Source organism: Schistocerca cancellata, chromosome 8 (assembly GCF_023864275.1).
Source record: "Schistocerca cancellata isolate TAMUIC-IGC-003103 chromosome 8, iqSchCanc2.1, whole genome shotgun sequence".
In the NCBI taxonomy this organism is placed as follows: domain Eukaryota; kingdom Metazoa; phylum Arthropoda; class Insecta; order Orthoptera; family Acrididae; genus Schistocerca; species Schistocerca cancellata.
Window position 1 is genome coordinate 134,975,752 of NC_064633.1, and position 19,424 is coordinate 134,995,175.

The 19,424-nt window shown below is 45.8% G+C and overlaps 2 protein-coding genes across 3 annotated transcripts in view; one reads left to right on the forward strand and one right to left on the reverse strand.

Annotated features, from left to right (window-relative positions):
• LOC126095771 (synapsin) overlaps positions 1 to 19,424 on the reverse strand; it is an 859,815-nt gene that overhangs the window by 551,906 nt on the left and 288,485 nt on the right. The gene's annotated exons all lie outside the window — the stretch shown is intronic.
• The window catches only part of LOC126095772 (metalloproteinase inhibitor 3), a 362,787-nt gene that overhangs the window by 336,038 nt on the left and 7,325 nt on the right, over positions 1 to 19,424 (forward strand). For both annotated transcript variants that reach the window (XM_049910578.1, XM_049910579.1), the window contains 2 exons: positions 1,458 to 1,537; positions 4,991 to 5,221. In XM_049910578.1, coding sequence (XP_049766535.1) covers positions 1,458 to 1,537; positions 4,991 to 5,221 — 311 coding nt within the window. The remainder of the gene's footprint in view (positions 1 to 1,457; positions 1,538 to 4,990; positions 5,222 to 19,424) is intronic.

A 19,424-nucleotide genomic window follows, 5' to 3' on the forward strand; every position in this document is an offset into this window, starting at 1 on the left:
GCCACATAAACTACAGATATTAAGCTAGACAACGCTACAAATACAACTTAAAAGTTTTGAACATCTTGGATTAGTAACACCAGGGGACGGATCAATTCAAACACACAAAAGTGAGAGAATAACATAAATGTGAAGAAAGTGGCATATATGCTTTCAGGATTTCTGTGCTATGTAAATATACCCATAAAAATCAAAGGACAAAATTTATATAGCTGCTGTGAGACAAGCTGTATTGTCTGTCAGTAAAGACTGGGCGTCAAAAACGACTCGCGAATTGAAGCACCATTCAGCAAAAATGACCATGTTGCGATGGGCTGGAGAAGAAACATTGAAAGACAAGGTGTGTAACGTATTTATGAGAGGTAGATATAAAGTCGTCGCAATATAACCCTAGTTGTGAGTTGTGAAAAGCGCACACAAAAAGGGAAAGGAAGACGTCAGATCAGCTGGTACGAATATTCAAAGTGCTGTGGAGATGCGAAGTCTTGCGAAGGCGATGACTACCAGTGGGTTAGACAGCACCATATGATTAGGATGGTCGATTTTAAGACACGGGACAAGGCGACGACAAAAAAGAAGTATTCGTAACATTGTTACTTGTGACTTTCAGTGTGACCCTCGTACAGAGAGCTCTTGCGCAAGATATTTAGTATTCGCAGTTATGCCGGCTGTTTTGGAAAAGTTGGGTCACTTGTGGAAGTGAAGATTGTTGGTGATTTACATATTTTAGATAAGCAAGAGTGTACTGTAGAACGAAAGGAAGGAAGATTAGAGATTGACGTCTGGTCGATATCGATGTCACTAGAGACAGAACACAATCTCGACCGTGTCTTTTGAAAGGAGCCATCCCGGAAATTGCGTGGAGTGATTGAGGGAAGTCATGGAAAACTGAAACCGGTATGATCGGACGCGGATCTGAACCGTCATACTTACGAAAACGAGTCCAATGTGCTAACGACTACGCCACTTCCCTTGGTGTGTGTGTGTGTGTGTGTGTGTGTGTGTGTGTGTGTGTGTGTGTGTGTGTGTGCGTGTGTGTGTGTTTGAGTGTGTGTGTGTGTGTGTGAGAGAGAGAGAGAGAGAGAGAGAGAGAGAGAGTGTGTGTGTGTGTCGGTGTGGGCGCGCGCGCTTCATCTTTAATACTCATCCCAAACTCACTTATTGTCTTTAATAGTTACTGAGCATTTGTAAACAGTCTAGGGTCAGTGGGATCGCAAGAAATGTACTACATAATTATCTTTGATGGGAATGATTTTTCATCGCATCAATTTCATTTTACGCAAATCGCGAACTATAAGTATTTGCAGTCATTTTCCGAATAATGGCAGCTGTAAGCCAAGTTAGTTGTGCTCCATTTACAGTATTAATTGCGATACGTAGATGTTGCCCTTTTTTTTTTAATCATCGGCTTGTAGCAGTATAACGATCGGAGTGAGTGGACGTATTGTGTGTTGCAGTGATTCTGACGAGAGTGAAGAAGGAAATCGTGACGGACAGAGACCGCGTCTACCGGACAGTGGTCAAGAGGATATTCAAGGTAAGGATATGGCTGCCAGCTGCAGACTACATAAGCACTTTCTCGCTCCAGCAGTTTGTAGTTTTCGCATTTCAATTATTTCTGTGTTAGCTTTTCTCAAAGTATATCTTTGCTTTATGATTAGAACTGGTAAGGGTGTGAAAACAACAGGAACTGTTCTATGTGAGCGAAGTTGGGGTTAATAAATTAACAGTGTTTCCTTTTGATTCACTGATGTCAAGGATTAACTCGCTCTTTGATAGAGTACTAAAACTTAAGATAAAATAATTCAATTTATTTATTGTGCTATCACGTAACATACCCGGAACTGTCATAGTGGTACATCTGACATACAGTAGAAACAAAAAAGCACACACGAACCCACTCTTTCTTCTCTCTGACTCTCTCTCTCCCTTTGGTTCTTTCAGTCTTTCACATTTTGTCTCTTTGTCTCTATTTTTACTGTTCAGTGCATAATGCCGCTAATGACTGTTGCAGTTTACTGTCTCATTACATTTCTTTTTTTTTTTTTTTTTTGTAAATTTTTCTGTACTGTGCTGCTTCCAAGTTGATACTGTCATTTAAAATTACTTCATGTACAATTAATTTGGTTTTAGTTGACCGTGACACTTCACTGATATCAGCAGAAATTACGAAGTTATTTATTCATGCTCCTCTGACAAAACCCTCACATAATGGTGAATTTAACAGTGCTGGCTTCCTTGTTCGTGATTATCTCTTTTGAGGACTGTACCTTTCCAAAATGAAACTTTATGTCTGCAATGTGTGCACTGTACCGAGACAGGTGGGGAAATAATAACTTTCGTTATTAATGTAAAGTGCATGCTGCTCTTTATTAAAAAAAAACTCACCACTCACACAAGTCATGGCAGTGGAGTCGAGTTCATTTGCCAGTGGGAAGCATGGAATCAGTGCAGTAAGATGGATCGATGTACAGACGTGATAGAACGACAGAAAAGAGCCACTTTGTTTTTACTTGCCCATGACCACACTTACCTGATTTGTTGGTGTATTGGTGCGGACTGTCCATCGGGTAAACGAGGAATTATTTACCTCTCGGAGCCATGAAATATGGCAAAAGAACAGTGGTCGGAGAAAGATCCCGACTAGAGTGGTGCTGAGGCGAGTGTTACGCCTGGCCAGTGGCAACCACAACGCTACCCTGCTCGGTAAGAGTCGATCAGAAAAAGTGTCCTCTGCGACACGCTGGAGAACTGAAATGCAAAATTCGTACCTTCTGTTATGGTCGCCGGGACACAGTTACTGCAGTAACTTCAGCTTGAAGGCTTCATATGCAGGCGTCGTTTCAGAACACACTACACAGTTATTTGAGAAATCTGAAGTTCCTGACCTCCCCGTCTTGTGGACTTTGGAGGGCTCCGTGTGACCTCAGATACGCTCGACATGCCGTGGTTGACCAGTGCTCTTCCCTTTGCATACGAATTCAGCTTCGAAGAATTCTGTATGGCAGTCATAAAACTGCTTGTGCGGCGATTGCTGAATCAGTGGCGGAATGCACGTTGGTCTTGAACAATGGACTGACTTCACGCAAATGCCAACACAAAAAAATGATTTCTCTTGTCGTGTAGACACCACGTTGTCACAAACAGCAGCGCAGCTGTATCAGAACTTTGAATATTCCTCTATCCAGTGGCATGCGCAGTGTCTTTCTATCTTTTACAGTTTTTAATAAGCAATGTAAATGTGTTCTTGTTTTCTGAGTCACCCTGTGCTGCATCATGGCGTCACGGAAAATGTCTGGGACTATTTGAGGGGGGGGGGGGGGTGAAACGTAGCAGTTAACATCGTCGCAGTTGGTGCCTGTGCTGGATGTAATTATCAGTAAGTGGCTTCAGCCGCAAATGGCGTATCTGACGAAACTTGTGGACTACCCTCCTTGCCCAGTTAACGGCATTATCGAGACTAGTGACGATGTTACATAATACACTACTGCCCATTAAAATTGCTACACCAAGAAGAAATCCAGTTGATAAACGGGTATTCATTAGACAAATATATTATACTAGAACTGACATGTGATTACATTTTCACGCAATTTGGCTGCATAGATCCTGAGAAATCAGTACGCAGAACAACCACTTGTGGCCGTAATAACGGGCTTGATACGCCTGGACATTGAATCAAACAGAGCTTCAATGGCGTGTACAGGTACAGCTGCCCATGCTTCAACACGATACTACAATTCATCAAGAGTAGCAACTGGCGTATTGCAACGAGCCAGTTGCTCGGCCACCATTGACCAGACGCTTTCAGTTGGTGAGAGATCTGGAGAATGTGCTGGCCAGGGCAGCAGTCAAACATTTTCTGTATCCACAAAGGCCCGTACACGACCTACAACATGCGGTCGTGCATTATCTTGCTGAAATGTAGGGTTACGCAGGAATCGAATGAAGCTTATAGCCACAGGTCGTAACACATCTGAAGTGTAATCTCCACTGTTCAAAGTGCTGTCAATGCGAACAAGAGGTGACCGAGACGTGTAACCACTGGCACCCCATACCATCACGCCAGGTGATACGCCAGTATGGCGATGACGAATACACGCTTCCAATGTGCGCTTACCGCGATGTCGCCAAACACGGTTGCGATCATCATGATGCTGTAAACAGAACCCGTCGAACGTCGAACTGTTGGTGCAGCTGGTTGTTGTCTTGCAAACGTACCCATCTGTTGACTCAGGGATCGAGACGTGGTTGCACGATCCGTTACAGCCATGGGGATAAGATCCCTGTCATCTCGACTTCTAGTGATACGAGGCCGTTGGGATCCAACACGGCGTTCCGTATTACCCTCCTGAACCCACCGATTCCGTATTCTGCTAACAGTCATTGGTTCTCGACCAACGCGAGCAGCAATGTCGTGATACGATAAACCGCAATCACGATAGGCTACAATCCGACCTTTATCAAAGTCGGAAACGTGATGATACGCATTTCTCCTCCTTACACGAGGCATCACAACAACGTTTGACCAGGCAACGCGGGTCAACTGCTGTTTGTGTATGAGAAATCGAATGGAAACTTTCCTCATGTCAGCACGTTGCAGGTGTCGCCACCGGTGCCAATCTTGTGTGAATGCTCTGAAAAGCTGATCATTTGCGTACCACAGCATCTTCTTTCTGTCGGTTAAATTTCACGTCTGTAGCACGTGATCTTCTTGGTGTAGCAATTTTAATGGCCAGTAGTGTATTTGCGTTATATCTGCAGGCGGTGTGTAATTTTGCATCCGACGTGTTTAAACTACATGCAGGGGTAACTGTTTGCTTATCTCTACCATAACAGCGTGTATAAGTGTAAGGCTATAGCGTAGTTTTTGAGAGATCTGGGTAAGTGCTGTAATACAAGTGACAGGGCAGGAAGCGTCCGCTTCGGACTCTGACCTGCCCTGCCGTGCAAGTGACTGTGACACTACTTCTGTACGTGTGCTCGGCAGGCTTCGGAGAAGGACGCGGTGTCGCTGTCTGCGGGCAAAATCTGGACGTCGTTGCATGACAGCATGTGCGGCGTGCGGCTGCAGACGAACCGCACGTACGTGCTGGCCGGCCAGCTGGCGGGGGGCAAGGCGCACATCAACCTGTGCGACCTCTACCTGCCCTGGGACAGCGTCACCCCCAAGCAGCGCAAGGGCTTCCGCCTCATGTACCGGCAGAGCTGCCACTGTAAGGTAAGCACTCGTCGACCCACTACCCTCTCTGCCCTCCCTCCCTCTCTTTCTTTCTCTCTCTGTCTGTCTGTCTCTCTCACTCTCTCTCTCTCTGTCTCTGTCTCTGTCTGTGTGTGTGTGTGTGTGTGTGTGTGTGTCACAGTGAGCTCCCGATAAGATTCGCTTGCTGGTCACTATCTTTGACAAGTGCATGTTTCGTTCCTTTCGAATTGCTCAGTATCTTTTGATCCGTAGTGATATTTTCCGTCTTTTGGCATGCAACTACCCTTTTCACTCTGTGTCGTTTGTCTATTTTTTTGGTTTAAATTTTCTTTTCTTGTTTTTCAGTACCTTGAGATTTTCTTTATTATTTTCCAGATCATCCAGGATTATTTCTGGATTTTCCATATCGTTTCTAATTTCCTTGGTCCATCCTATTTGTTGCTTCACATTCCAGAGTTTCTCTAAAATTAGTCTCGTTAATCTCGTTTCTGGTGTCCTCATGACTTGGTCAAAGAAATGTATCCTCTTTTTACGTGTAGCATATCTAATAGATTCCATTTGCCCGTACACCGCTTCATGTCGAAATGTCCTCCATTGTCCCTCTTTATAATACCTGTTTTTAATATATACAAGTTCTAGATATTTATCGAGACTGCTACACTGAATGACTTTAAAAGAGTGTCACTTGTGTATGTTATCTCCACCAGAGCGACTGGATTGTTAATTTTTTAAGTTTTGTTTCGATTCGTAGGCTTTTCTTATTGTTTGTAGACCATTTTAGTCATTAACACTATAATCATTTTATTAATACCTTCTTGCGGAGCAGTTTTTTCGTTCAAGTTGTCTAATATAATTTGTCCTAGGTGTTTAAAGTGATTCACTATTTTTATTTCTCTGATGTTTACTGTTACCCGTTTTATTAATAGTGCATCTGTTATCATCATCTTAGTTTTTACGAAAGATACCTGGAGTCAGATTTTCGTATTATATTTTGCAGGCTTGTTATTTGATTTCTGGCTTCTTGTGTGTTATTAACTAGTAACTCTAAGATATCTGCAAATCCTGAGAAATTTAAATTCATTAGGTCTTTCTTGGTTCTAATTTGTATTTTCTTAGGACTTCCCTGGTACCATTGTCCTATCAGGTACTCCAGAGCACACACAGTTAAAGTTAGTGGTGATAGATCATCACCCTGTCTTCAGTTGCTTAAATCTTAAACGGCTCAGATAATTCTCCTCTGAATTTTATTTTGGATTTAACGTTTGTGTGTACATTTTTATCATTTTTTATCATTTGGGAGTGAAGTCCAAAGTTCCTTAATATTTCCAATCGGTGGATACAATCCTAGGCTTTTTTGAAGTCTGGAAAGGTTATTACTTCTTCTTTGTGTCATCTGTTCTAGACAACCATTATCAGATTTCAAAGTGATTATCTGTTCCATGCCATTGTCCAGGGTCTAATTCCTCAATGGTTCTCTCCTACTTTCTATTCATGCTAGTCTTTACAGCCATTCTACAGAATTATTGACAAGACTTTATATGTGCAATCCAAAAATGGAAATCCCTCTGTAACTATCCGGATTTGTTTTTCTCTTTTTTTGCGTAATGATGTATTATAGTTGTAGTTCTGCGTGCTGGAAACTCTTCTTTGTCCCTAATTTTCACCATGTACTGGTGTTCTGACACCTTCGTTGGCTCTGCTACACGTTTCCAGATTTTCGCAAATGACACTGTTTATAAACTGTTATCCAGATATGTGGGGATGTGTTTCCGACGCCAAAACTTTACAAAAAGTCTACATGGATTTGAGTCCGAAAATCCTTCGTTAACGAGTTACGAAATGAATTCTGTGTACTGACTCCTGATAGCGCCACACACCGTTACTTACATTCTTCTTTACAGATGGTCTTTGTATTTGTTTTTTTGTTTGACTGATTCTTTTGATCGGCAATAACGTGTGCAATGGAATCATTCGGTCAGTATTTCTTACAACGTTTTACTGAAAAAACGTACCTACTGTTTTTCAGAAGTGAGATTTTCAGCATAGTCCGGCAAAGCATGGAACGCACGCTCACGACCATGCATACAAACAGGAGGAGGGGGGGTCCTTTCGGCCAACTGTATGGACTTTTTGTAATTTTTTGGTGTCAAAATCACATCCTTATATTTGCGGACACCAGGACATATATAATGGTCTGCAGATTTGAGTGTTTGACAAAGATCTTCATCGTTCTTCTTTTAAAACTGTAAAGGAGCAAGAAAAAGGCGTTTCGTTTATAAATGGAGATCCCCCGTTTTTGCTTTTCGATACAGCGCAAGAACAAGTCCATAGTAAACCGATTGTCTATTGCTACCGAGCTGACTGATTTTGATGAAACCTGTCAGAGCGTAAGGTCACGGTTCGGGGATGGAAAGCAGTTGCTTATTGCTAGTAATAAGCAAGCAGTCTCAGTTTTATGTAAGCACATGCTATCAAGAAGAATCATGGTTACCAATGAATCAGACCTACGGGTTGACTCTCAAATATGACCTGTTTACTGGTATCCCAGTTTTATGAAGATAGAATAGGATTATAGCAGGCAGTATCGAAGACACTACCGCAGTTGTTAGCATATGAAATGTGAGGTAGGTGAAATTAAAACTGATTCAGAAGTGATGTATGTAGTTGAAAATCGCGAGTGGCTATCAGCGATGTCTGTATCATACAGAGCGCACATCGTTTCTGAACTCGTCAGCGGAGTCTTCTGCGATTGCATTATCTACATTCTTAGTGCGACTGCCTACATGTGATGTCTCTGATTTCACCTGAATATCATAACGCAACATTAAAGGAATACAATTCACAATTTTTACTAATCAATCCTCGGCATAGTTACCGCTTCGGTTCATATGTGATTGACGCTTGCTGTTGCAACCAGTTAGTTAAAAAAGTGAAACTATCAACAGGTTGAGAAGCCAGTGTATTAATAGTTCAACGTTATACGAAATGCCCAACTTTCTTTGCAGTGAAAACCGATTTTGTTATTTCTGTTTTTATTCCATAGTATTTAGACGCGATTTATGTATGTTTCATACATGTTTAGTCCGCAGGTCGTGGTCTCGCGGTAGTGTTCTCGCTTCCCGAGCACGGGGTCCCAGGTACGATTCCCGGCGGGGTCAGGGATTTTCACCTGCCTCGAGATGACTGGGTGGTGTTGTGTCGTTTTCTTCCTCGTCATTCGTCCCCGTTACGGTCGGAGGAAGGCAATGGCAAACCACCTCGCTAGGACCTTGCCTCGTACGGCGGTGCGGGTCTCCCGCATCATCCCCTACGCTCTGTCAACGAGTATGGGATTTCTTCATGATTATCATCATCATACATGTTTCAGTCCCTGCAGAGAAATCGCAGTACTACTATTTTCTCACCGTCTCTCCCAAAATCCTATCTTCTACTTGATGGGAAACACCACCAATTCATCGGTCATTACTGGAAGAAAGCCACGTGTGAATTGCTGTTACATTTATTTAAATGCGTTAGTATTTCGCGACGGCTTCTAAGATTGTTTTGGCGTCAGTCACATTACATATCCACTCGGAATTTGAGCGTAGTAACAATGCGAAAAAGAAAGCGGTTGTAAAAATTATGTAGCGCCAACATGACTCTTTTTTCTGTGATTTGTCATATAACATTCTTTAATAGGCTGAATTAAGTGTACAGAACGCAATTCTTACTTTGCAGATGAGACTACATCTAAATGACTTGGAACTATGTACTGGACCGGGATACAAACCCGGATTTTTGTCGTTCATGGGCAACTTGCAGTCTATACAGCCAGTCAAGAACGTCGCACAGTCCTGCATGAAGCATCAGTCATTCCAACCGAGCCAAGTGATGCAGTGGCTAAACCACTGGACTCGTGTTTGGAAGGACAGCGGTTCAAGCACCCCTCCACTCATCTGCGTCTAGGTTTTACGTGATTTCTGTAAATCGCTTAAAGGGAATGCTGGTATGGTTGACAGAGCACTGCCGATTTCCTTCCTCATCTTATCCCAATCCGAACTTGTATTCTGCCTCTAATGACCTCGTCGTCGACGGGACATTAAATCGCGATCTTCCTTTATTCAGTTATACAATATATCTCCTGTTTGCTTAAGTCGAAAATCCTGGTTGGAATGTTGCCACGGCACACAGTTTTCATTTGTCACAGTGACTAATTAAAAGACACTCCAAGATAACTGAAAATTTATTTAGAAAGAAACCACAGACTATACGTATGCTGTTTCCCGCTATATTTTGGATCCCACGAGGGCAAGTCCAGCAAAGTACGCAGGATAGCGTCTATGAAGTTTCGAAGATAAGAAGTGAGCTACTGGTGGATTTAAAAAACACCGCCCGTCCCAAGAGATGCGTCAGGGTCCGTTTGTCTGAATTAAGCTGTCGTGCCATATAGTTTGTCTTCGTAAGCGTATGCAGTCTGACCAATGCTGCAGATAAAAATCACACATTTGTCTCGTCGCTGTCCTTAATTGGGCTGTTATGTATTGTTATGCGAGGACCACCCGTTTCTCGATGAACTACTGTTTCCAATATATATGTAGACTTGGTTAGACGCTATCTGTTTATTCTCTTTTGATGAAAACTTACATCCCTGAAGATACACTAACTTCCATCTTGAAATGGACTGTTGCAAACATCCATTTCATTTACGATCTACGTCTCCAGCTAACGACAGCTTCCAAGAATAAATGTCCACCCACCATTAAGTTACCGCTTCGTTGAGGCCATTACATTATGCGTGAGCATTTTAGCGTTGTGGACGGCAGACAAAATCTCATTCACCATTCTTTCTACACTGCGCGTTTCTGGAAACGCTGACTCGTGACGGAGATTGACTAGTAGATGAAAATAACACATTTCTTTGCGTTTCCCACGTGGGAGTATCGTTCAGTTGAGAGTCCGCTTTTACGTCATTGTCACGGATTGCTGTGTCACGGATTGCTGGAACACGGCTTCCTCTGTCCACTTGCTGTCTCCGCCCATCCGGCGAAATATAGACTTGTCCGCTTCGGAGGAAATTCGTTGCTGAAATAAACAGATCACTTCAACTGTTTTAAAAATGTTGCTAGTATCCTGATTATTGTGCTTGTTTTTCCTTCTTATGGTGTGCTATCTTCTAATGAAAACCTTAACAAAATTCGTACTGAAGTCACCTGCATTTTTCAGTAAGCTGATTTTGTTAATTTCCATTATATAATGATTAATACTTACGGTTGTACAGTTATCTTTCTCTCGCAAGACTTCAGGAGTTACTTACTCGGCATAATCTATGGAGTGAAATAGTGCAGTTGCCAACACAGGAAGAAAGGAGGAGTTTATACATGCAAGGAGACTCACCATCGTACTAGTGCCACCGGAAATCGTTAAAATAGTAGCGTGTATTCCTTCAAGTTGAAACGTCCCCTTAGAAAAATTATACAGGACTGAGCTTAAACTAACACACAATATTTTTAGCGCAATGCAATCTGACTTTCAAAAATCCCTACAAAAGAATGGCCCTGACTAACATTAACCTATACCTTTCACAAATCACTTACCTCACAAAAATCTTCATTACTCGAACTACTGCAATACAGCGAGCGCCACTACTGCCAGCTAAATAAAAGATTCAAACTACGGAAGGCACTAACTACTGACAGGCATAGTTAGCAAATGAAAGATTTTAATAGAGAACAAACAATGTATTTACCTTAATAATCATAATATATATAGCAGTTCATGCCATCCGGTAGTACAAATTTCAAAACTCCGCCATCTCTCTCCCCACATCCACCACTGCTGGCGGCTCACCTCCAACTGCGCAACGCTACGCGCTGTTCACATCCAGCTGCCGCTGCCCAACACTACAATGGCAGACAACAATGCAAACTAGCCACAGACTGCACACAGCACAGCCAGTGATTTTCATACAGAGAGCGCTACGTGGCGGCGGCGTAACCAATATAAGAACCTAAACAGCCTACTTACAAAGTGGCGCTGTGATCTCAAATGTGGTTGAAACTACGAATGGCGTCCAATAATTAATGCAACACTTTTTCTTTCTCGGCCAATTTCGATGGAAAAAAAATGTGGAATTCGTTGTGGGACATCGTGGAGTATTCTCGCTTCCGCCCCTATAGTTTCATGATGTTCCAATGGGCGTCTGTAGCGGAGGTGCGTTCGAAGCAAAGAGCTGTCATTGAGTTTCTTTTGGCGGGAAACCAGAGTGTCGCATATATTCATAGGCGCTTGCAGAATGTCTACGGAGACCTGGCAGTGTACAAAAGCTTGGCGAGTCGTTGTGCGAGGTGTCTGTCATCATCGCAAAAAGGTCGCGCATATCTCCTGCGCGCAGGCTGACCGCATAAAGCTGTGACTTCCTCAGTGTGTTCATCGCTGCAAAAATGCAAAAGAATTTCTGCTTGTCCATGACAACCGCAAGGCCTCACTGAAGTGTGCACACCCGAGAGGAACTCACAGAACTTAAGTGAACTCTTATTCCTCATCTATCCTACAGTGCGGATCATACACCTTCCGACTTCCATCTACACTCCTGGAAATTGAAATAAGAACACCGTGAATTCATTGTCCCAGGAAGGGGAAACTTTATTGACACATTCCTGGGGTCAGATACATCACATGATCACACTGACAGAACCACAGGCACATAGACACAGGCAACAGAGCATGCACAATGTCGGCACTAGTACAGTGTATATCCACGTTTCGCAGCAATGCAGGCTGCTATTCTCCCATGGAGACGATCGTAGAGATGCTGGATGTAGTCCTGTGGAACGGCTTGCCATGCCATTTCCACCTGGCGCCTCAGTTGGACCAGCGTTCGTGCTGGACGTGCAGACCGCGTGAGACGACGCTTCATCCAGTCCCAAACATGCTCAATGGGGGACAGATCCGGAGATCTTGCTGGCCAGGGTAGTTGACTTACACCTTCTAGAGCACGTTGGGTGGCACGGGATACATGCGGACGTGCATTGTCCTGTTGGAACAGCAAGTTCCCTTGCCGGTCTAGGAATGGTAGAACGATGGGTTCGATGAAGGTTTGGATGTACCGAGCACTATTCAGTGTCCCCTCGACGATCACCAGTGGTGTACGGCCAGTGTAGGAGATTGCTCCCCACACCATGATGCCGGGTGTTGGCCCTGTGTGCCTCGGTCGTATGCAGTCCTGATTGTGGCGCTCACCTGCACGGCGCCAAACACGCATACGACCACCATTGGCACCAAGGCAGAAGCGACTCTCATCGCTGAAAACGACACGTCTCCATTCGTCCCTCCATTCACGCCTGTCGCGACACCACTGGAGGCGGGCTGCACGATGTTGGGGCGTCAGCGGAAGACGGCCTAACGGTGTGCGGGACCGTAGCCCAGCTTCATGGAGACGGTTGCGAATGGTCCTCGCCGATACCCCAGGAGCAACAGTGTCCCTAATTTGCTGGGAAGTGGCGGTGCGGTCCCCTACGGCACTGCGTAGGATCCTACGGTCTTGGCGTGCATCCGTGCGTCGCTGCGGTCCGGTCCCAGGTCGACGGGCACGTGCACCTTCCGTCGACCACTGGCGACAACATCGATGTACTGTGTAGACCTCACGCCCCACGTGTTCAGCAATTCGGCGGTACGTCCACCCGGCCTCCCGCATGCCCACTATACGCCCTCGCTCAAAGTCCGTCAACTGCACATACGGTTCACGTCCACGCTGTCGCGGCATGCTACCAGTGTTAAAGACTGCGATGGAGCTCCGTATGCCACGGCAAACTGGCTGACACTGACGGCGGCGGTGCACAAATGCTGCGCAGCTAGCGCCATTCGACGGCCAACACCGCGGTTCCTGGTGTGTCCGCTGTGCCGTGCGTGTGATCATTGCTTGTACAGCCCTCTCGCAGTGTCCGGAGCAAATATGGTGGGTCTGACACACCGGTGTCAATGTGTTCTTTTTTCCATTTCCAGGAGTGTATTTGGGCCAACGATGCATGCACTCCGTAGGAAGTAGTGCATGTATGATGCGGAGGTTACTGATGCAACAAGACGATGGCTGCAACATCTACCAACAGAGTAGTACTATGCGGGCATACAGACCCTCTCACTAAGGTGGCGTAAGGCCGTCGGATTGAGCGGAGTTTATGTTGAAAAAATTGGGTTTTGTTGCGAAGAGAATGGGGAATAATACGGTGGATTGTAATCCTGAATAACACCAACCTGCTTTCAGAAAAAAATGTGTTGCACCACTTATTGAACGCCCTTAGTATATCGATGCTGTGTGTTCAGAAGAGAAATATCCTAGAAATTTCAACATTCTGTTCTCTGTTATTTGTTGCTGTTGTGATCTTCACTCCGAAGACTCGTAGATGCAGGTCCCCACGCTAGCTTGTTCCGCACAGATCTCTTCATCTCCACATAATTATTGCAATCTACAGTGTGTGTGAATCAGCTTACTGCATTCAAGCCTTGGTCTCCCTTTACAATATTTACCCTCCCCAGTTCCATTCGGTACCTCCACATTAGTTATTCGATCTACCTATCTAAGCATCACCATTCTTCTGTAGCACCACATTTCAAAATCTTCAATCACCCTCTTGTCAGAACTTTTTATCATTTGCTTTTGCCTTCTGGATAAAGCAACGCTCAAGACAAATACCTTCAGAGTAGACTTCCTAAATCTTAAATTTAACTTCAATGTTAACAAATTTCTTGAGAACCACTTTTCTCATTTTGCCTGTCTACATATCATATTCTTTGCTCTTCGGCCATCATCAATTATTTTACTGCCCAAGAAGCAAAACTAATCTACTTATTTTTGTGTCTTATTTCATGTACTACAAGGGGCGTTCAATAAGTAACGCAACACTTTTTTTATTTTTTTTTACTTTTTTAAAGCCAGTTCAAAATGGTTCAAATGGCTCTGAGCACTATGGGACTTAACATCTATGGTCATCAGTCCCCTAGAACTTAGAACTACTTAAACCTAACTAACCTAAGGACATCACACAACACCCAGTCATCACGAGGCATAGAAAATCCCTGACCCCGCCGGGAATCGAACCCTGGAACCCCGGCGCGGACAGCGAGAACGCTACCGCACGACCACGAGCTGCGGACCTTTAAAGCCAGTTGGTTTTATTCAGGATTCCAATACATCACATTACTCCGCCCTCTTTTGGGTACAAGATTCTATTTTTCAACATAAACGCCGTTCAACGCGACGGCCTTACGCCACCTTACTGTGAGGACCTGTATGCCTGCATGGTACCGCTCTACAAGCTGACGTCGGACACAACATGTTGCAGCACCAGTAGCCTCCTGATCATCCAGTACGGCTTCCCGCGGATTGCATCCTTCATTGCGCCAGACAGATAGAAGTCGGAAGGTAGGAGATACGGAAGGACAGTCCAATGAAGGTTAAGAGTTCCTCTCGGGTCCGCAGATTTGCGTGAGTTCTTGCGTTGTCATGGAGAAGGAGAAATTCGTTTGCATTTTTGTGGGAACGAACTCACTGAATGAGAGTGTCCGCACGTTCCAATAATACAGGAGAGAGAGCTGTGTGCGGCCGACCGGCGCGCGTGGGATCGGACAGGTATGCGCAACGTTCCTGATATGATGACACACGCTTCGCCGCACGACTCACCGTGCTTTTGTTCACTATCAGGTCTCCTCAGACTTTCTGCAAGCACCTACGGTTATCTACGATGCTCTGGTTTTCCGCGAAAGCAAACTCAATGACAGCTCTCTGCTAGCAACGCACGTACCTCCGTTACATAAGCCATTTATAAGGCTACGTATAGCAATGTCACCTATCGGAACGTCATGAAACTATAGGGGCTGAAGCGAGAGTATTCCGCGATGTTCTTAATTCCCTCAGCATCGCCTGATTTAATTGGACTGCATTTCATTACACGTGAATTAATTTTACGGGTGCGGGTCTCGCAACCTCTTTAAAACATAAACTACTGGTGGTCATTAAAATTGCTACATCATGAAGATGACGTGCTACAGACGCGAAATTTAACCGACAGGAAGAAGATGCTGTGATATGCAAATGATTAGCTTTTCAGAGCATTCACACAAGATTGGCACCGGTGGCGACACCTACAACGTGCTGACATGAGGAAAGTTTCCAACCGATTTCTCATACACAAACAGCAGTTGACCGGCGTTGCCTGGTGAAACGTTGTTGTGCTGCCTCGTGTAAGGTGTAGAAATGCGTACCATCACGTTTCCGACTTTGATAAAGGTCGGATTGTAGCCTATCGCGATTGCGGTTTATCGTATCGCGACATTGCTGCTCGCGTTGGTTAGCAGAATATGTAATCGGTGGGTTCAGGAGGGTAATACGGAACGCCGTGCTGGATCCCAACGGCCTCGTATCACTAGCAGTCGAGATGGCAGGCATCTTATCCGCATGGCTGTAGCGGATCGTGCAGCCACGTCCCGATCCCTGACTGAACAGATGGGGACGTTTGCAAGACAACAACCATCTGCACGAACAGTTCGACGACGTTTGCAGCAGCATGGACTATCAGCTCTGAGACGATGGCTGCGGTTACCATTGACGCTGCATCACAGACAGGAGCGCCTGCGATGGTGTACTCAACGACGAACCTGGGTGCACGATTGGCAAAACGTCATTTTTTTGAATGAATCCAGGTTCTGTTTACAGCATCATGATGGCCGCATCCGTGTTTGGCGACATCGCGGTGAAGGCACATTGGAAGCGTGTATTCGTCATCGCCATACTGGCGTATCACCCGGCGTGATGGTATGGGGTGCCATTGGTTACACGTCTCGGTCACCTCTTGTTCGCACTGACAGCACTTTGGACAGTGGACGTTACATTTCAGATGTGTTACGACCCGTGGCTCTACCCTTCATTCGATCTCTGCGAAACCCTACATTTCAGCAGGATAATGCACGACCGCATGTTGCAGGTCCTGTACGGGCCTTTCTGGATACAGAAAATGTTCGACTTCTGCCCTGGCCAGCACGTTCTCCAGATCTCTCACCAACTGAAAACGTCTGGTCAATGGTGGCCAAGCAACTGGGTCGTCACAATACGCTAGTCACTACTCTTGATGAACTGTGGTATCGTGTTGAAGCTGCATGGGCAGCTGTAACTGGACACGCCATCCAAGCTCTGTTTGTCTCAGTGACGAGGCGTATCAAGGCCGTTATTACGGCCAGAGGTGGTTGTTCAGGGTACTGATTTCTCAGGATCTATGCACCCAAATTGCGTGAAAATGTAATCACATGTCAGTTCTAGTATAACATATTTGTCCAATGAATACCCGTTTATCATCTGCATTTCTTCTTGGTGAAGAAATTTTAATGGCCAGTGGTGTACTATCCATTTCGTTCACCAGCGCTTTCAAGTACTTTGCCGTCCAACAGAATTATTTATGGCACCATGATATTCGTAACTAACCGTAAAATATAGTGGCTTTTGACACAGTTTTCAGATTGAAGTATTTTGTCCAGGGGGAAGGCAGTTGTCAGTTTCACACGCCACGCCACTATCTCTGAAGACGAACGTAGCCGTCAGGTCGACGAGATGGATTTGTTTGTATTAGGGCGCCACTTTGTCGCGGGGTCTTTATAGCCGGTTCGGTGTTTCTTCGGCCCCGGTACAAGGCCCGCGGGCGCTCTGGAAGCCGGCAGCCCAATTAAGCGTGAACGCGTGCTTAATTAACTCGACGGAATATCGATCACAGCAGTCGACCTTTCGGCAAGGCGGGCGCTAATTGTGCCGTAAATAATGAATGGGCCGTTTTACTTTTCGGGAGGCCAGACTTTCTCGGGCGACAAGTGGGCACCTCGCTTTTGTCGGGCTACTGTTTACACTTGGCAGCGACGCAGTTCCTTTTCCAGATCCGCTAGCATTTGCGTGGTTTTGTTTTCAGCGCGCGCTTTGTGGCATCTGGTGCTTTTTATGGCGACAGAAAAGAGGATCTCCAGCGTCTGCATGTAGTCGCTAGCTGAATAACGGCAATACCAAGACAAAGCTGAGAGACTGAATGTCGTCTTCGAACGTTTGTTCTTAAAACAAAACCAAAGAATAGTTCCACAGGGAGTTTTCTACATCTATGTCAATAGTCCTCAAGCCACCTTACGGCACGTGGCGGAGTGTACCCTGTACCACTAAGAGTTATTTCCGTTTTTATCCCACTCGCAACTACACTCCTGGAAATTGAAATAAGAACACCGTGAATTCATTGTCCCAGGAAGGGGAAACTTTATTGACACATTCCTGGGGTCAGATACATCACACTGACAGAACCACAGGCACATAGACACAGGCAACAGAGCATGCACAATGTCGGCACTAGTACAGTGTATATCCACGTTTCGCAGCAATGCAGGCTGCTATTCTCCCATGGAGACGATCGTAGAGATGCTGGATGTAGTCCTGTGGAACGGCTTGCCATGCCATTTCCACCTGGCGCCTCAGTTGGACCAGCGTTCGTGCTGGACGTGCAGACCGCGTGAGACGACGCTTCATCCAGTCCCAAACATGCTCAATGGTGGACAGATCCGGAGATCTTGCTGGCCAGGGTAGTTGACTTACACCTTCTAGAGCACGTTGGGTGGCACGGGATACACGCGGACGTGCATTGTCCTGTTGGAACAGCAAGTTCCCTTGCCGGTCTAGGAATGGTAGAACGATGGGTTCGATGACGGTTTGGATGTACCGTGCACTATTCAGTGTCCCCTCGACGATCACCAGTGGTGTACGGCCAGTGTAGGAGATCGCTCCCCACACCATGATGCCGGGTGTTGGCCCTGTGTGCCTCGGTCGTATGCAGTCCTGATTGTGGCGCTCACCTGCACGGCGCCAAACACGCATACGACCATCATTGGCACCAAGGCAGAAGCGACTCTCATCGCTGAAGACGACACGTCTCCATTCGTCCCTCCATTCACGCCTGTCGCGACACCACTGGAGGCGGGCTGCACGATGTTGGGGCGTGAGCGGAAGACGGCCTAACGGTGTGCGGGACCGTAGCCCAGCTTCATGGAGACGGTTGCGAATGGTCCTCGCCGATACCACAGGAGCAACAGTGTCCCTAATTTGCTGGGAAGTGGCGGTGCGGTCCCCTACGGCACTGCGTAGGATCCTACGGTCTTGGCGTGCATCCGTGCATCGCTGCGGTCCGGTCCCAGGTCGACGGGCACGTGCACCTTCCGCCGACCACTGGCGACAACATCGATGTACTGTGGAGACCTCACGCCCCACGTGTTGAGCAATTCGGCGGTACGTCCACCCGGCCTCCCGCATGCCCACTATACGCTCTCGCTCAAAGTCCGTCAACTGCACATACGGTTCACGTCCACGCTGTCGCGGCATGCTACCAGTGTTAAAGACTGCGATGGAGCTCCGTATGCCACGGCAAACTGGCTGACACTGACGGCGGCGGTGCACAAATGCTGCGCAGCTAGCGCCATTCGACGGCCAACACCGCGGTTCCTGGTGTGTCCGCTGTGCCGTGCGTGTGATCATTGCTTGTACAGCCCTCTCGCAGTGTGCGGAGCAAGTATGGTGGGTCTGACACACCGGTGTCAATGTGTTCTTTTTTCCATTTCCAGGAGTGTAGAAGGAGGGAAAAATGACTATCTATTTGTCTCCGTATGAACCCTAATTTCTTGTATCTTGTCTACATGGTCCTTACGCGCACTGTATGTCGGAGGCAACAGAATCGTTCTGCAGTCAGTTTCAAATGCTGGGTCCCTAAATTTTCTCAATAGCGTTCCTGAAAAAGAATGTTTCCTTCCCTCCAGGGATTCCCATTTGAGTTCCCGAAGCATCTCCGTAAGTTTTATTCGAAATTACCCGTAACAAATCTGGCAGCCCTCCTGTGAATAGATTCGACGTTTTCCTTCAATTCGACCTGGTACGGATACCAAACACTCGAGCAGTACTCAAGAACAGGTCGCATCAGCGTCCTGTATGCGGCCTCCTTTACAGGTGAACCACTCTTTTCTGAAATTCTCCCAATAAACCGAAGTCGACGATTTGCCTTCCCTACCACAGTTTTCACATGCGTGTTCCACCTCATATCGCTTTCCAACTTTACGCCCAGGTATTTAAATGACTTGACTGCGTCAAGTGGAACTCTAGTAATACTGTACCCGAACATTAAGGTTTGTTCTTCCAACTCATCCGCATTATCTTACATTTTTCCTAATTGGGGCTACCTGT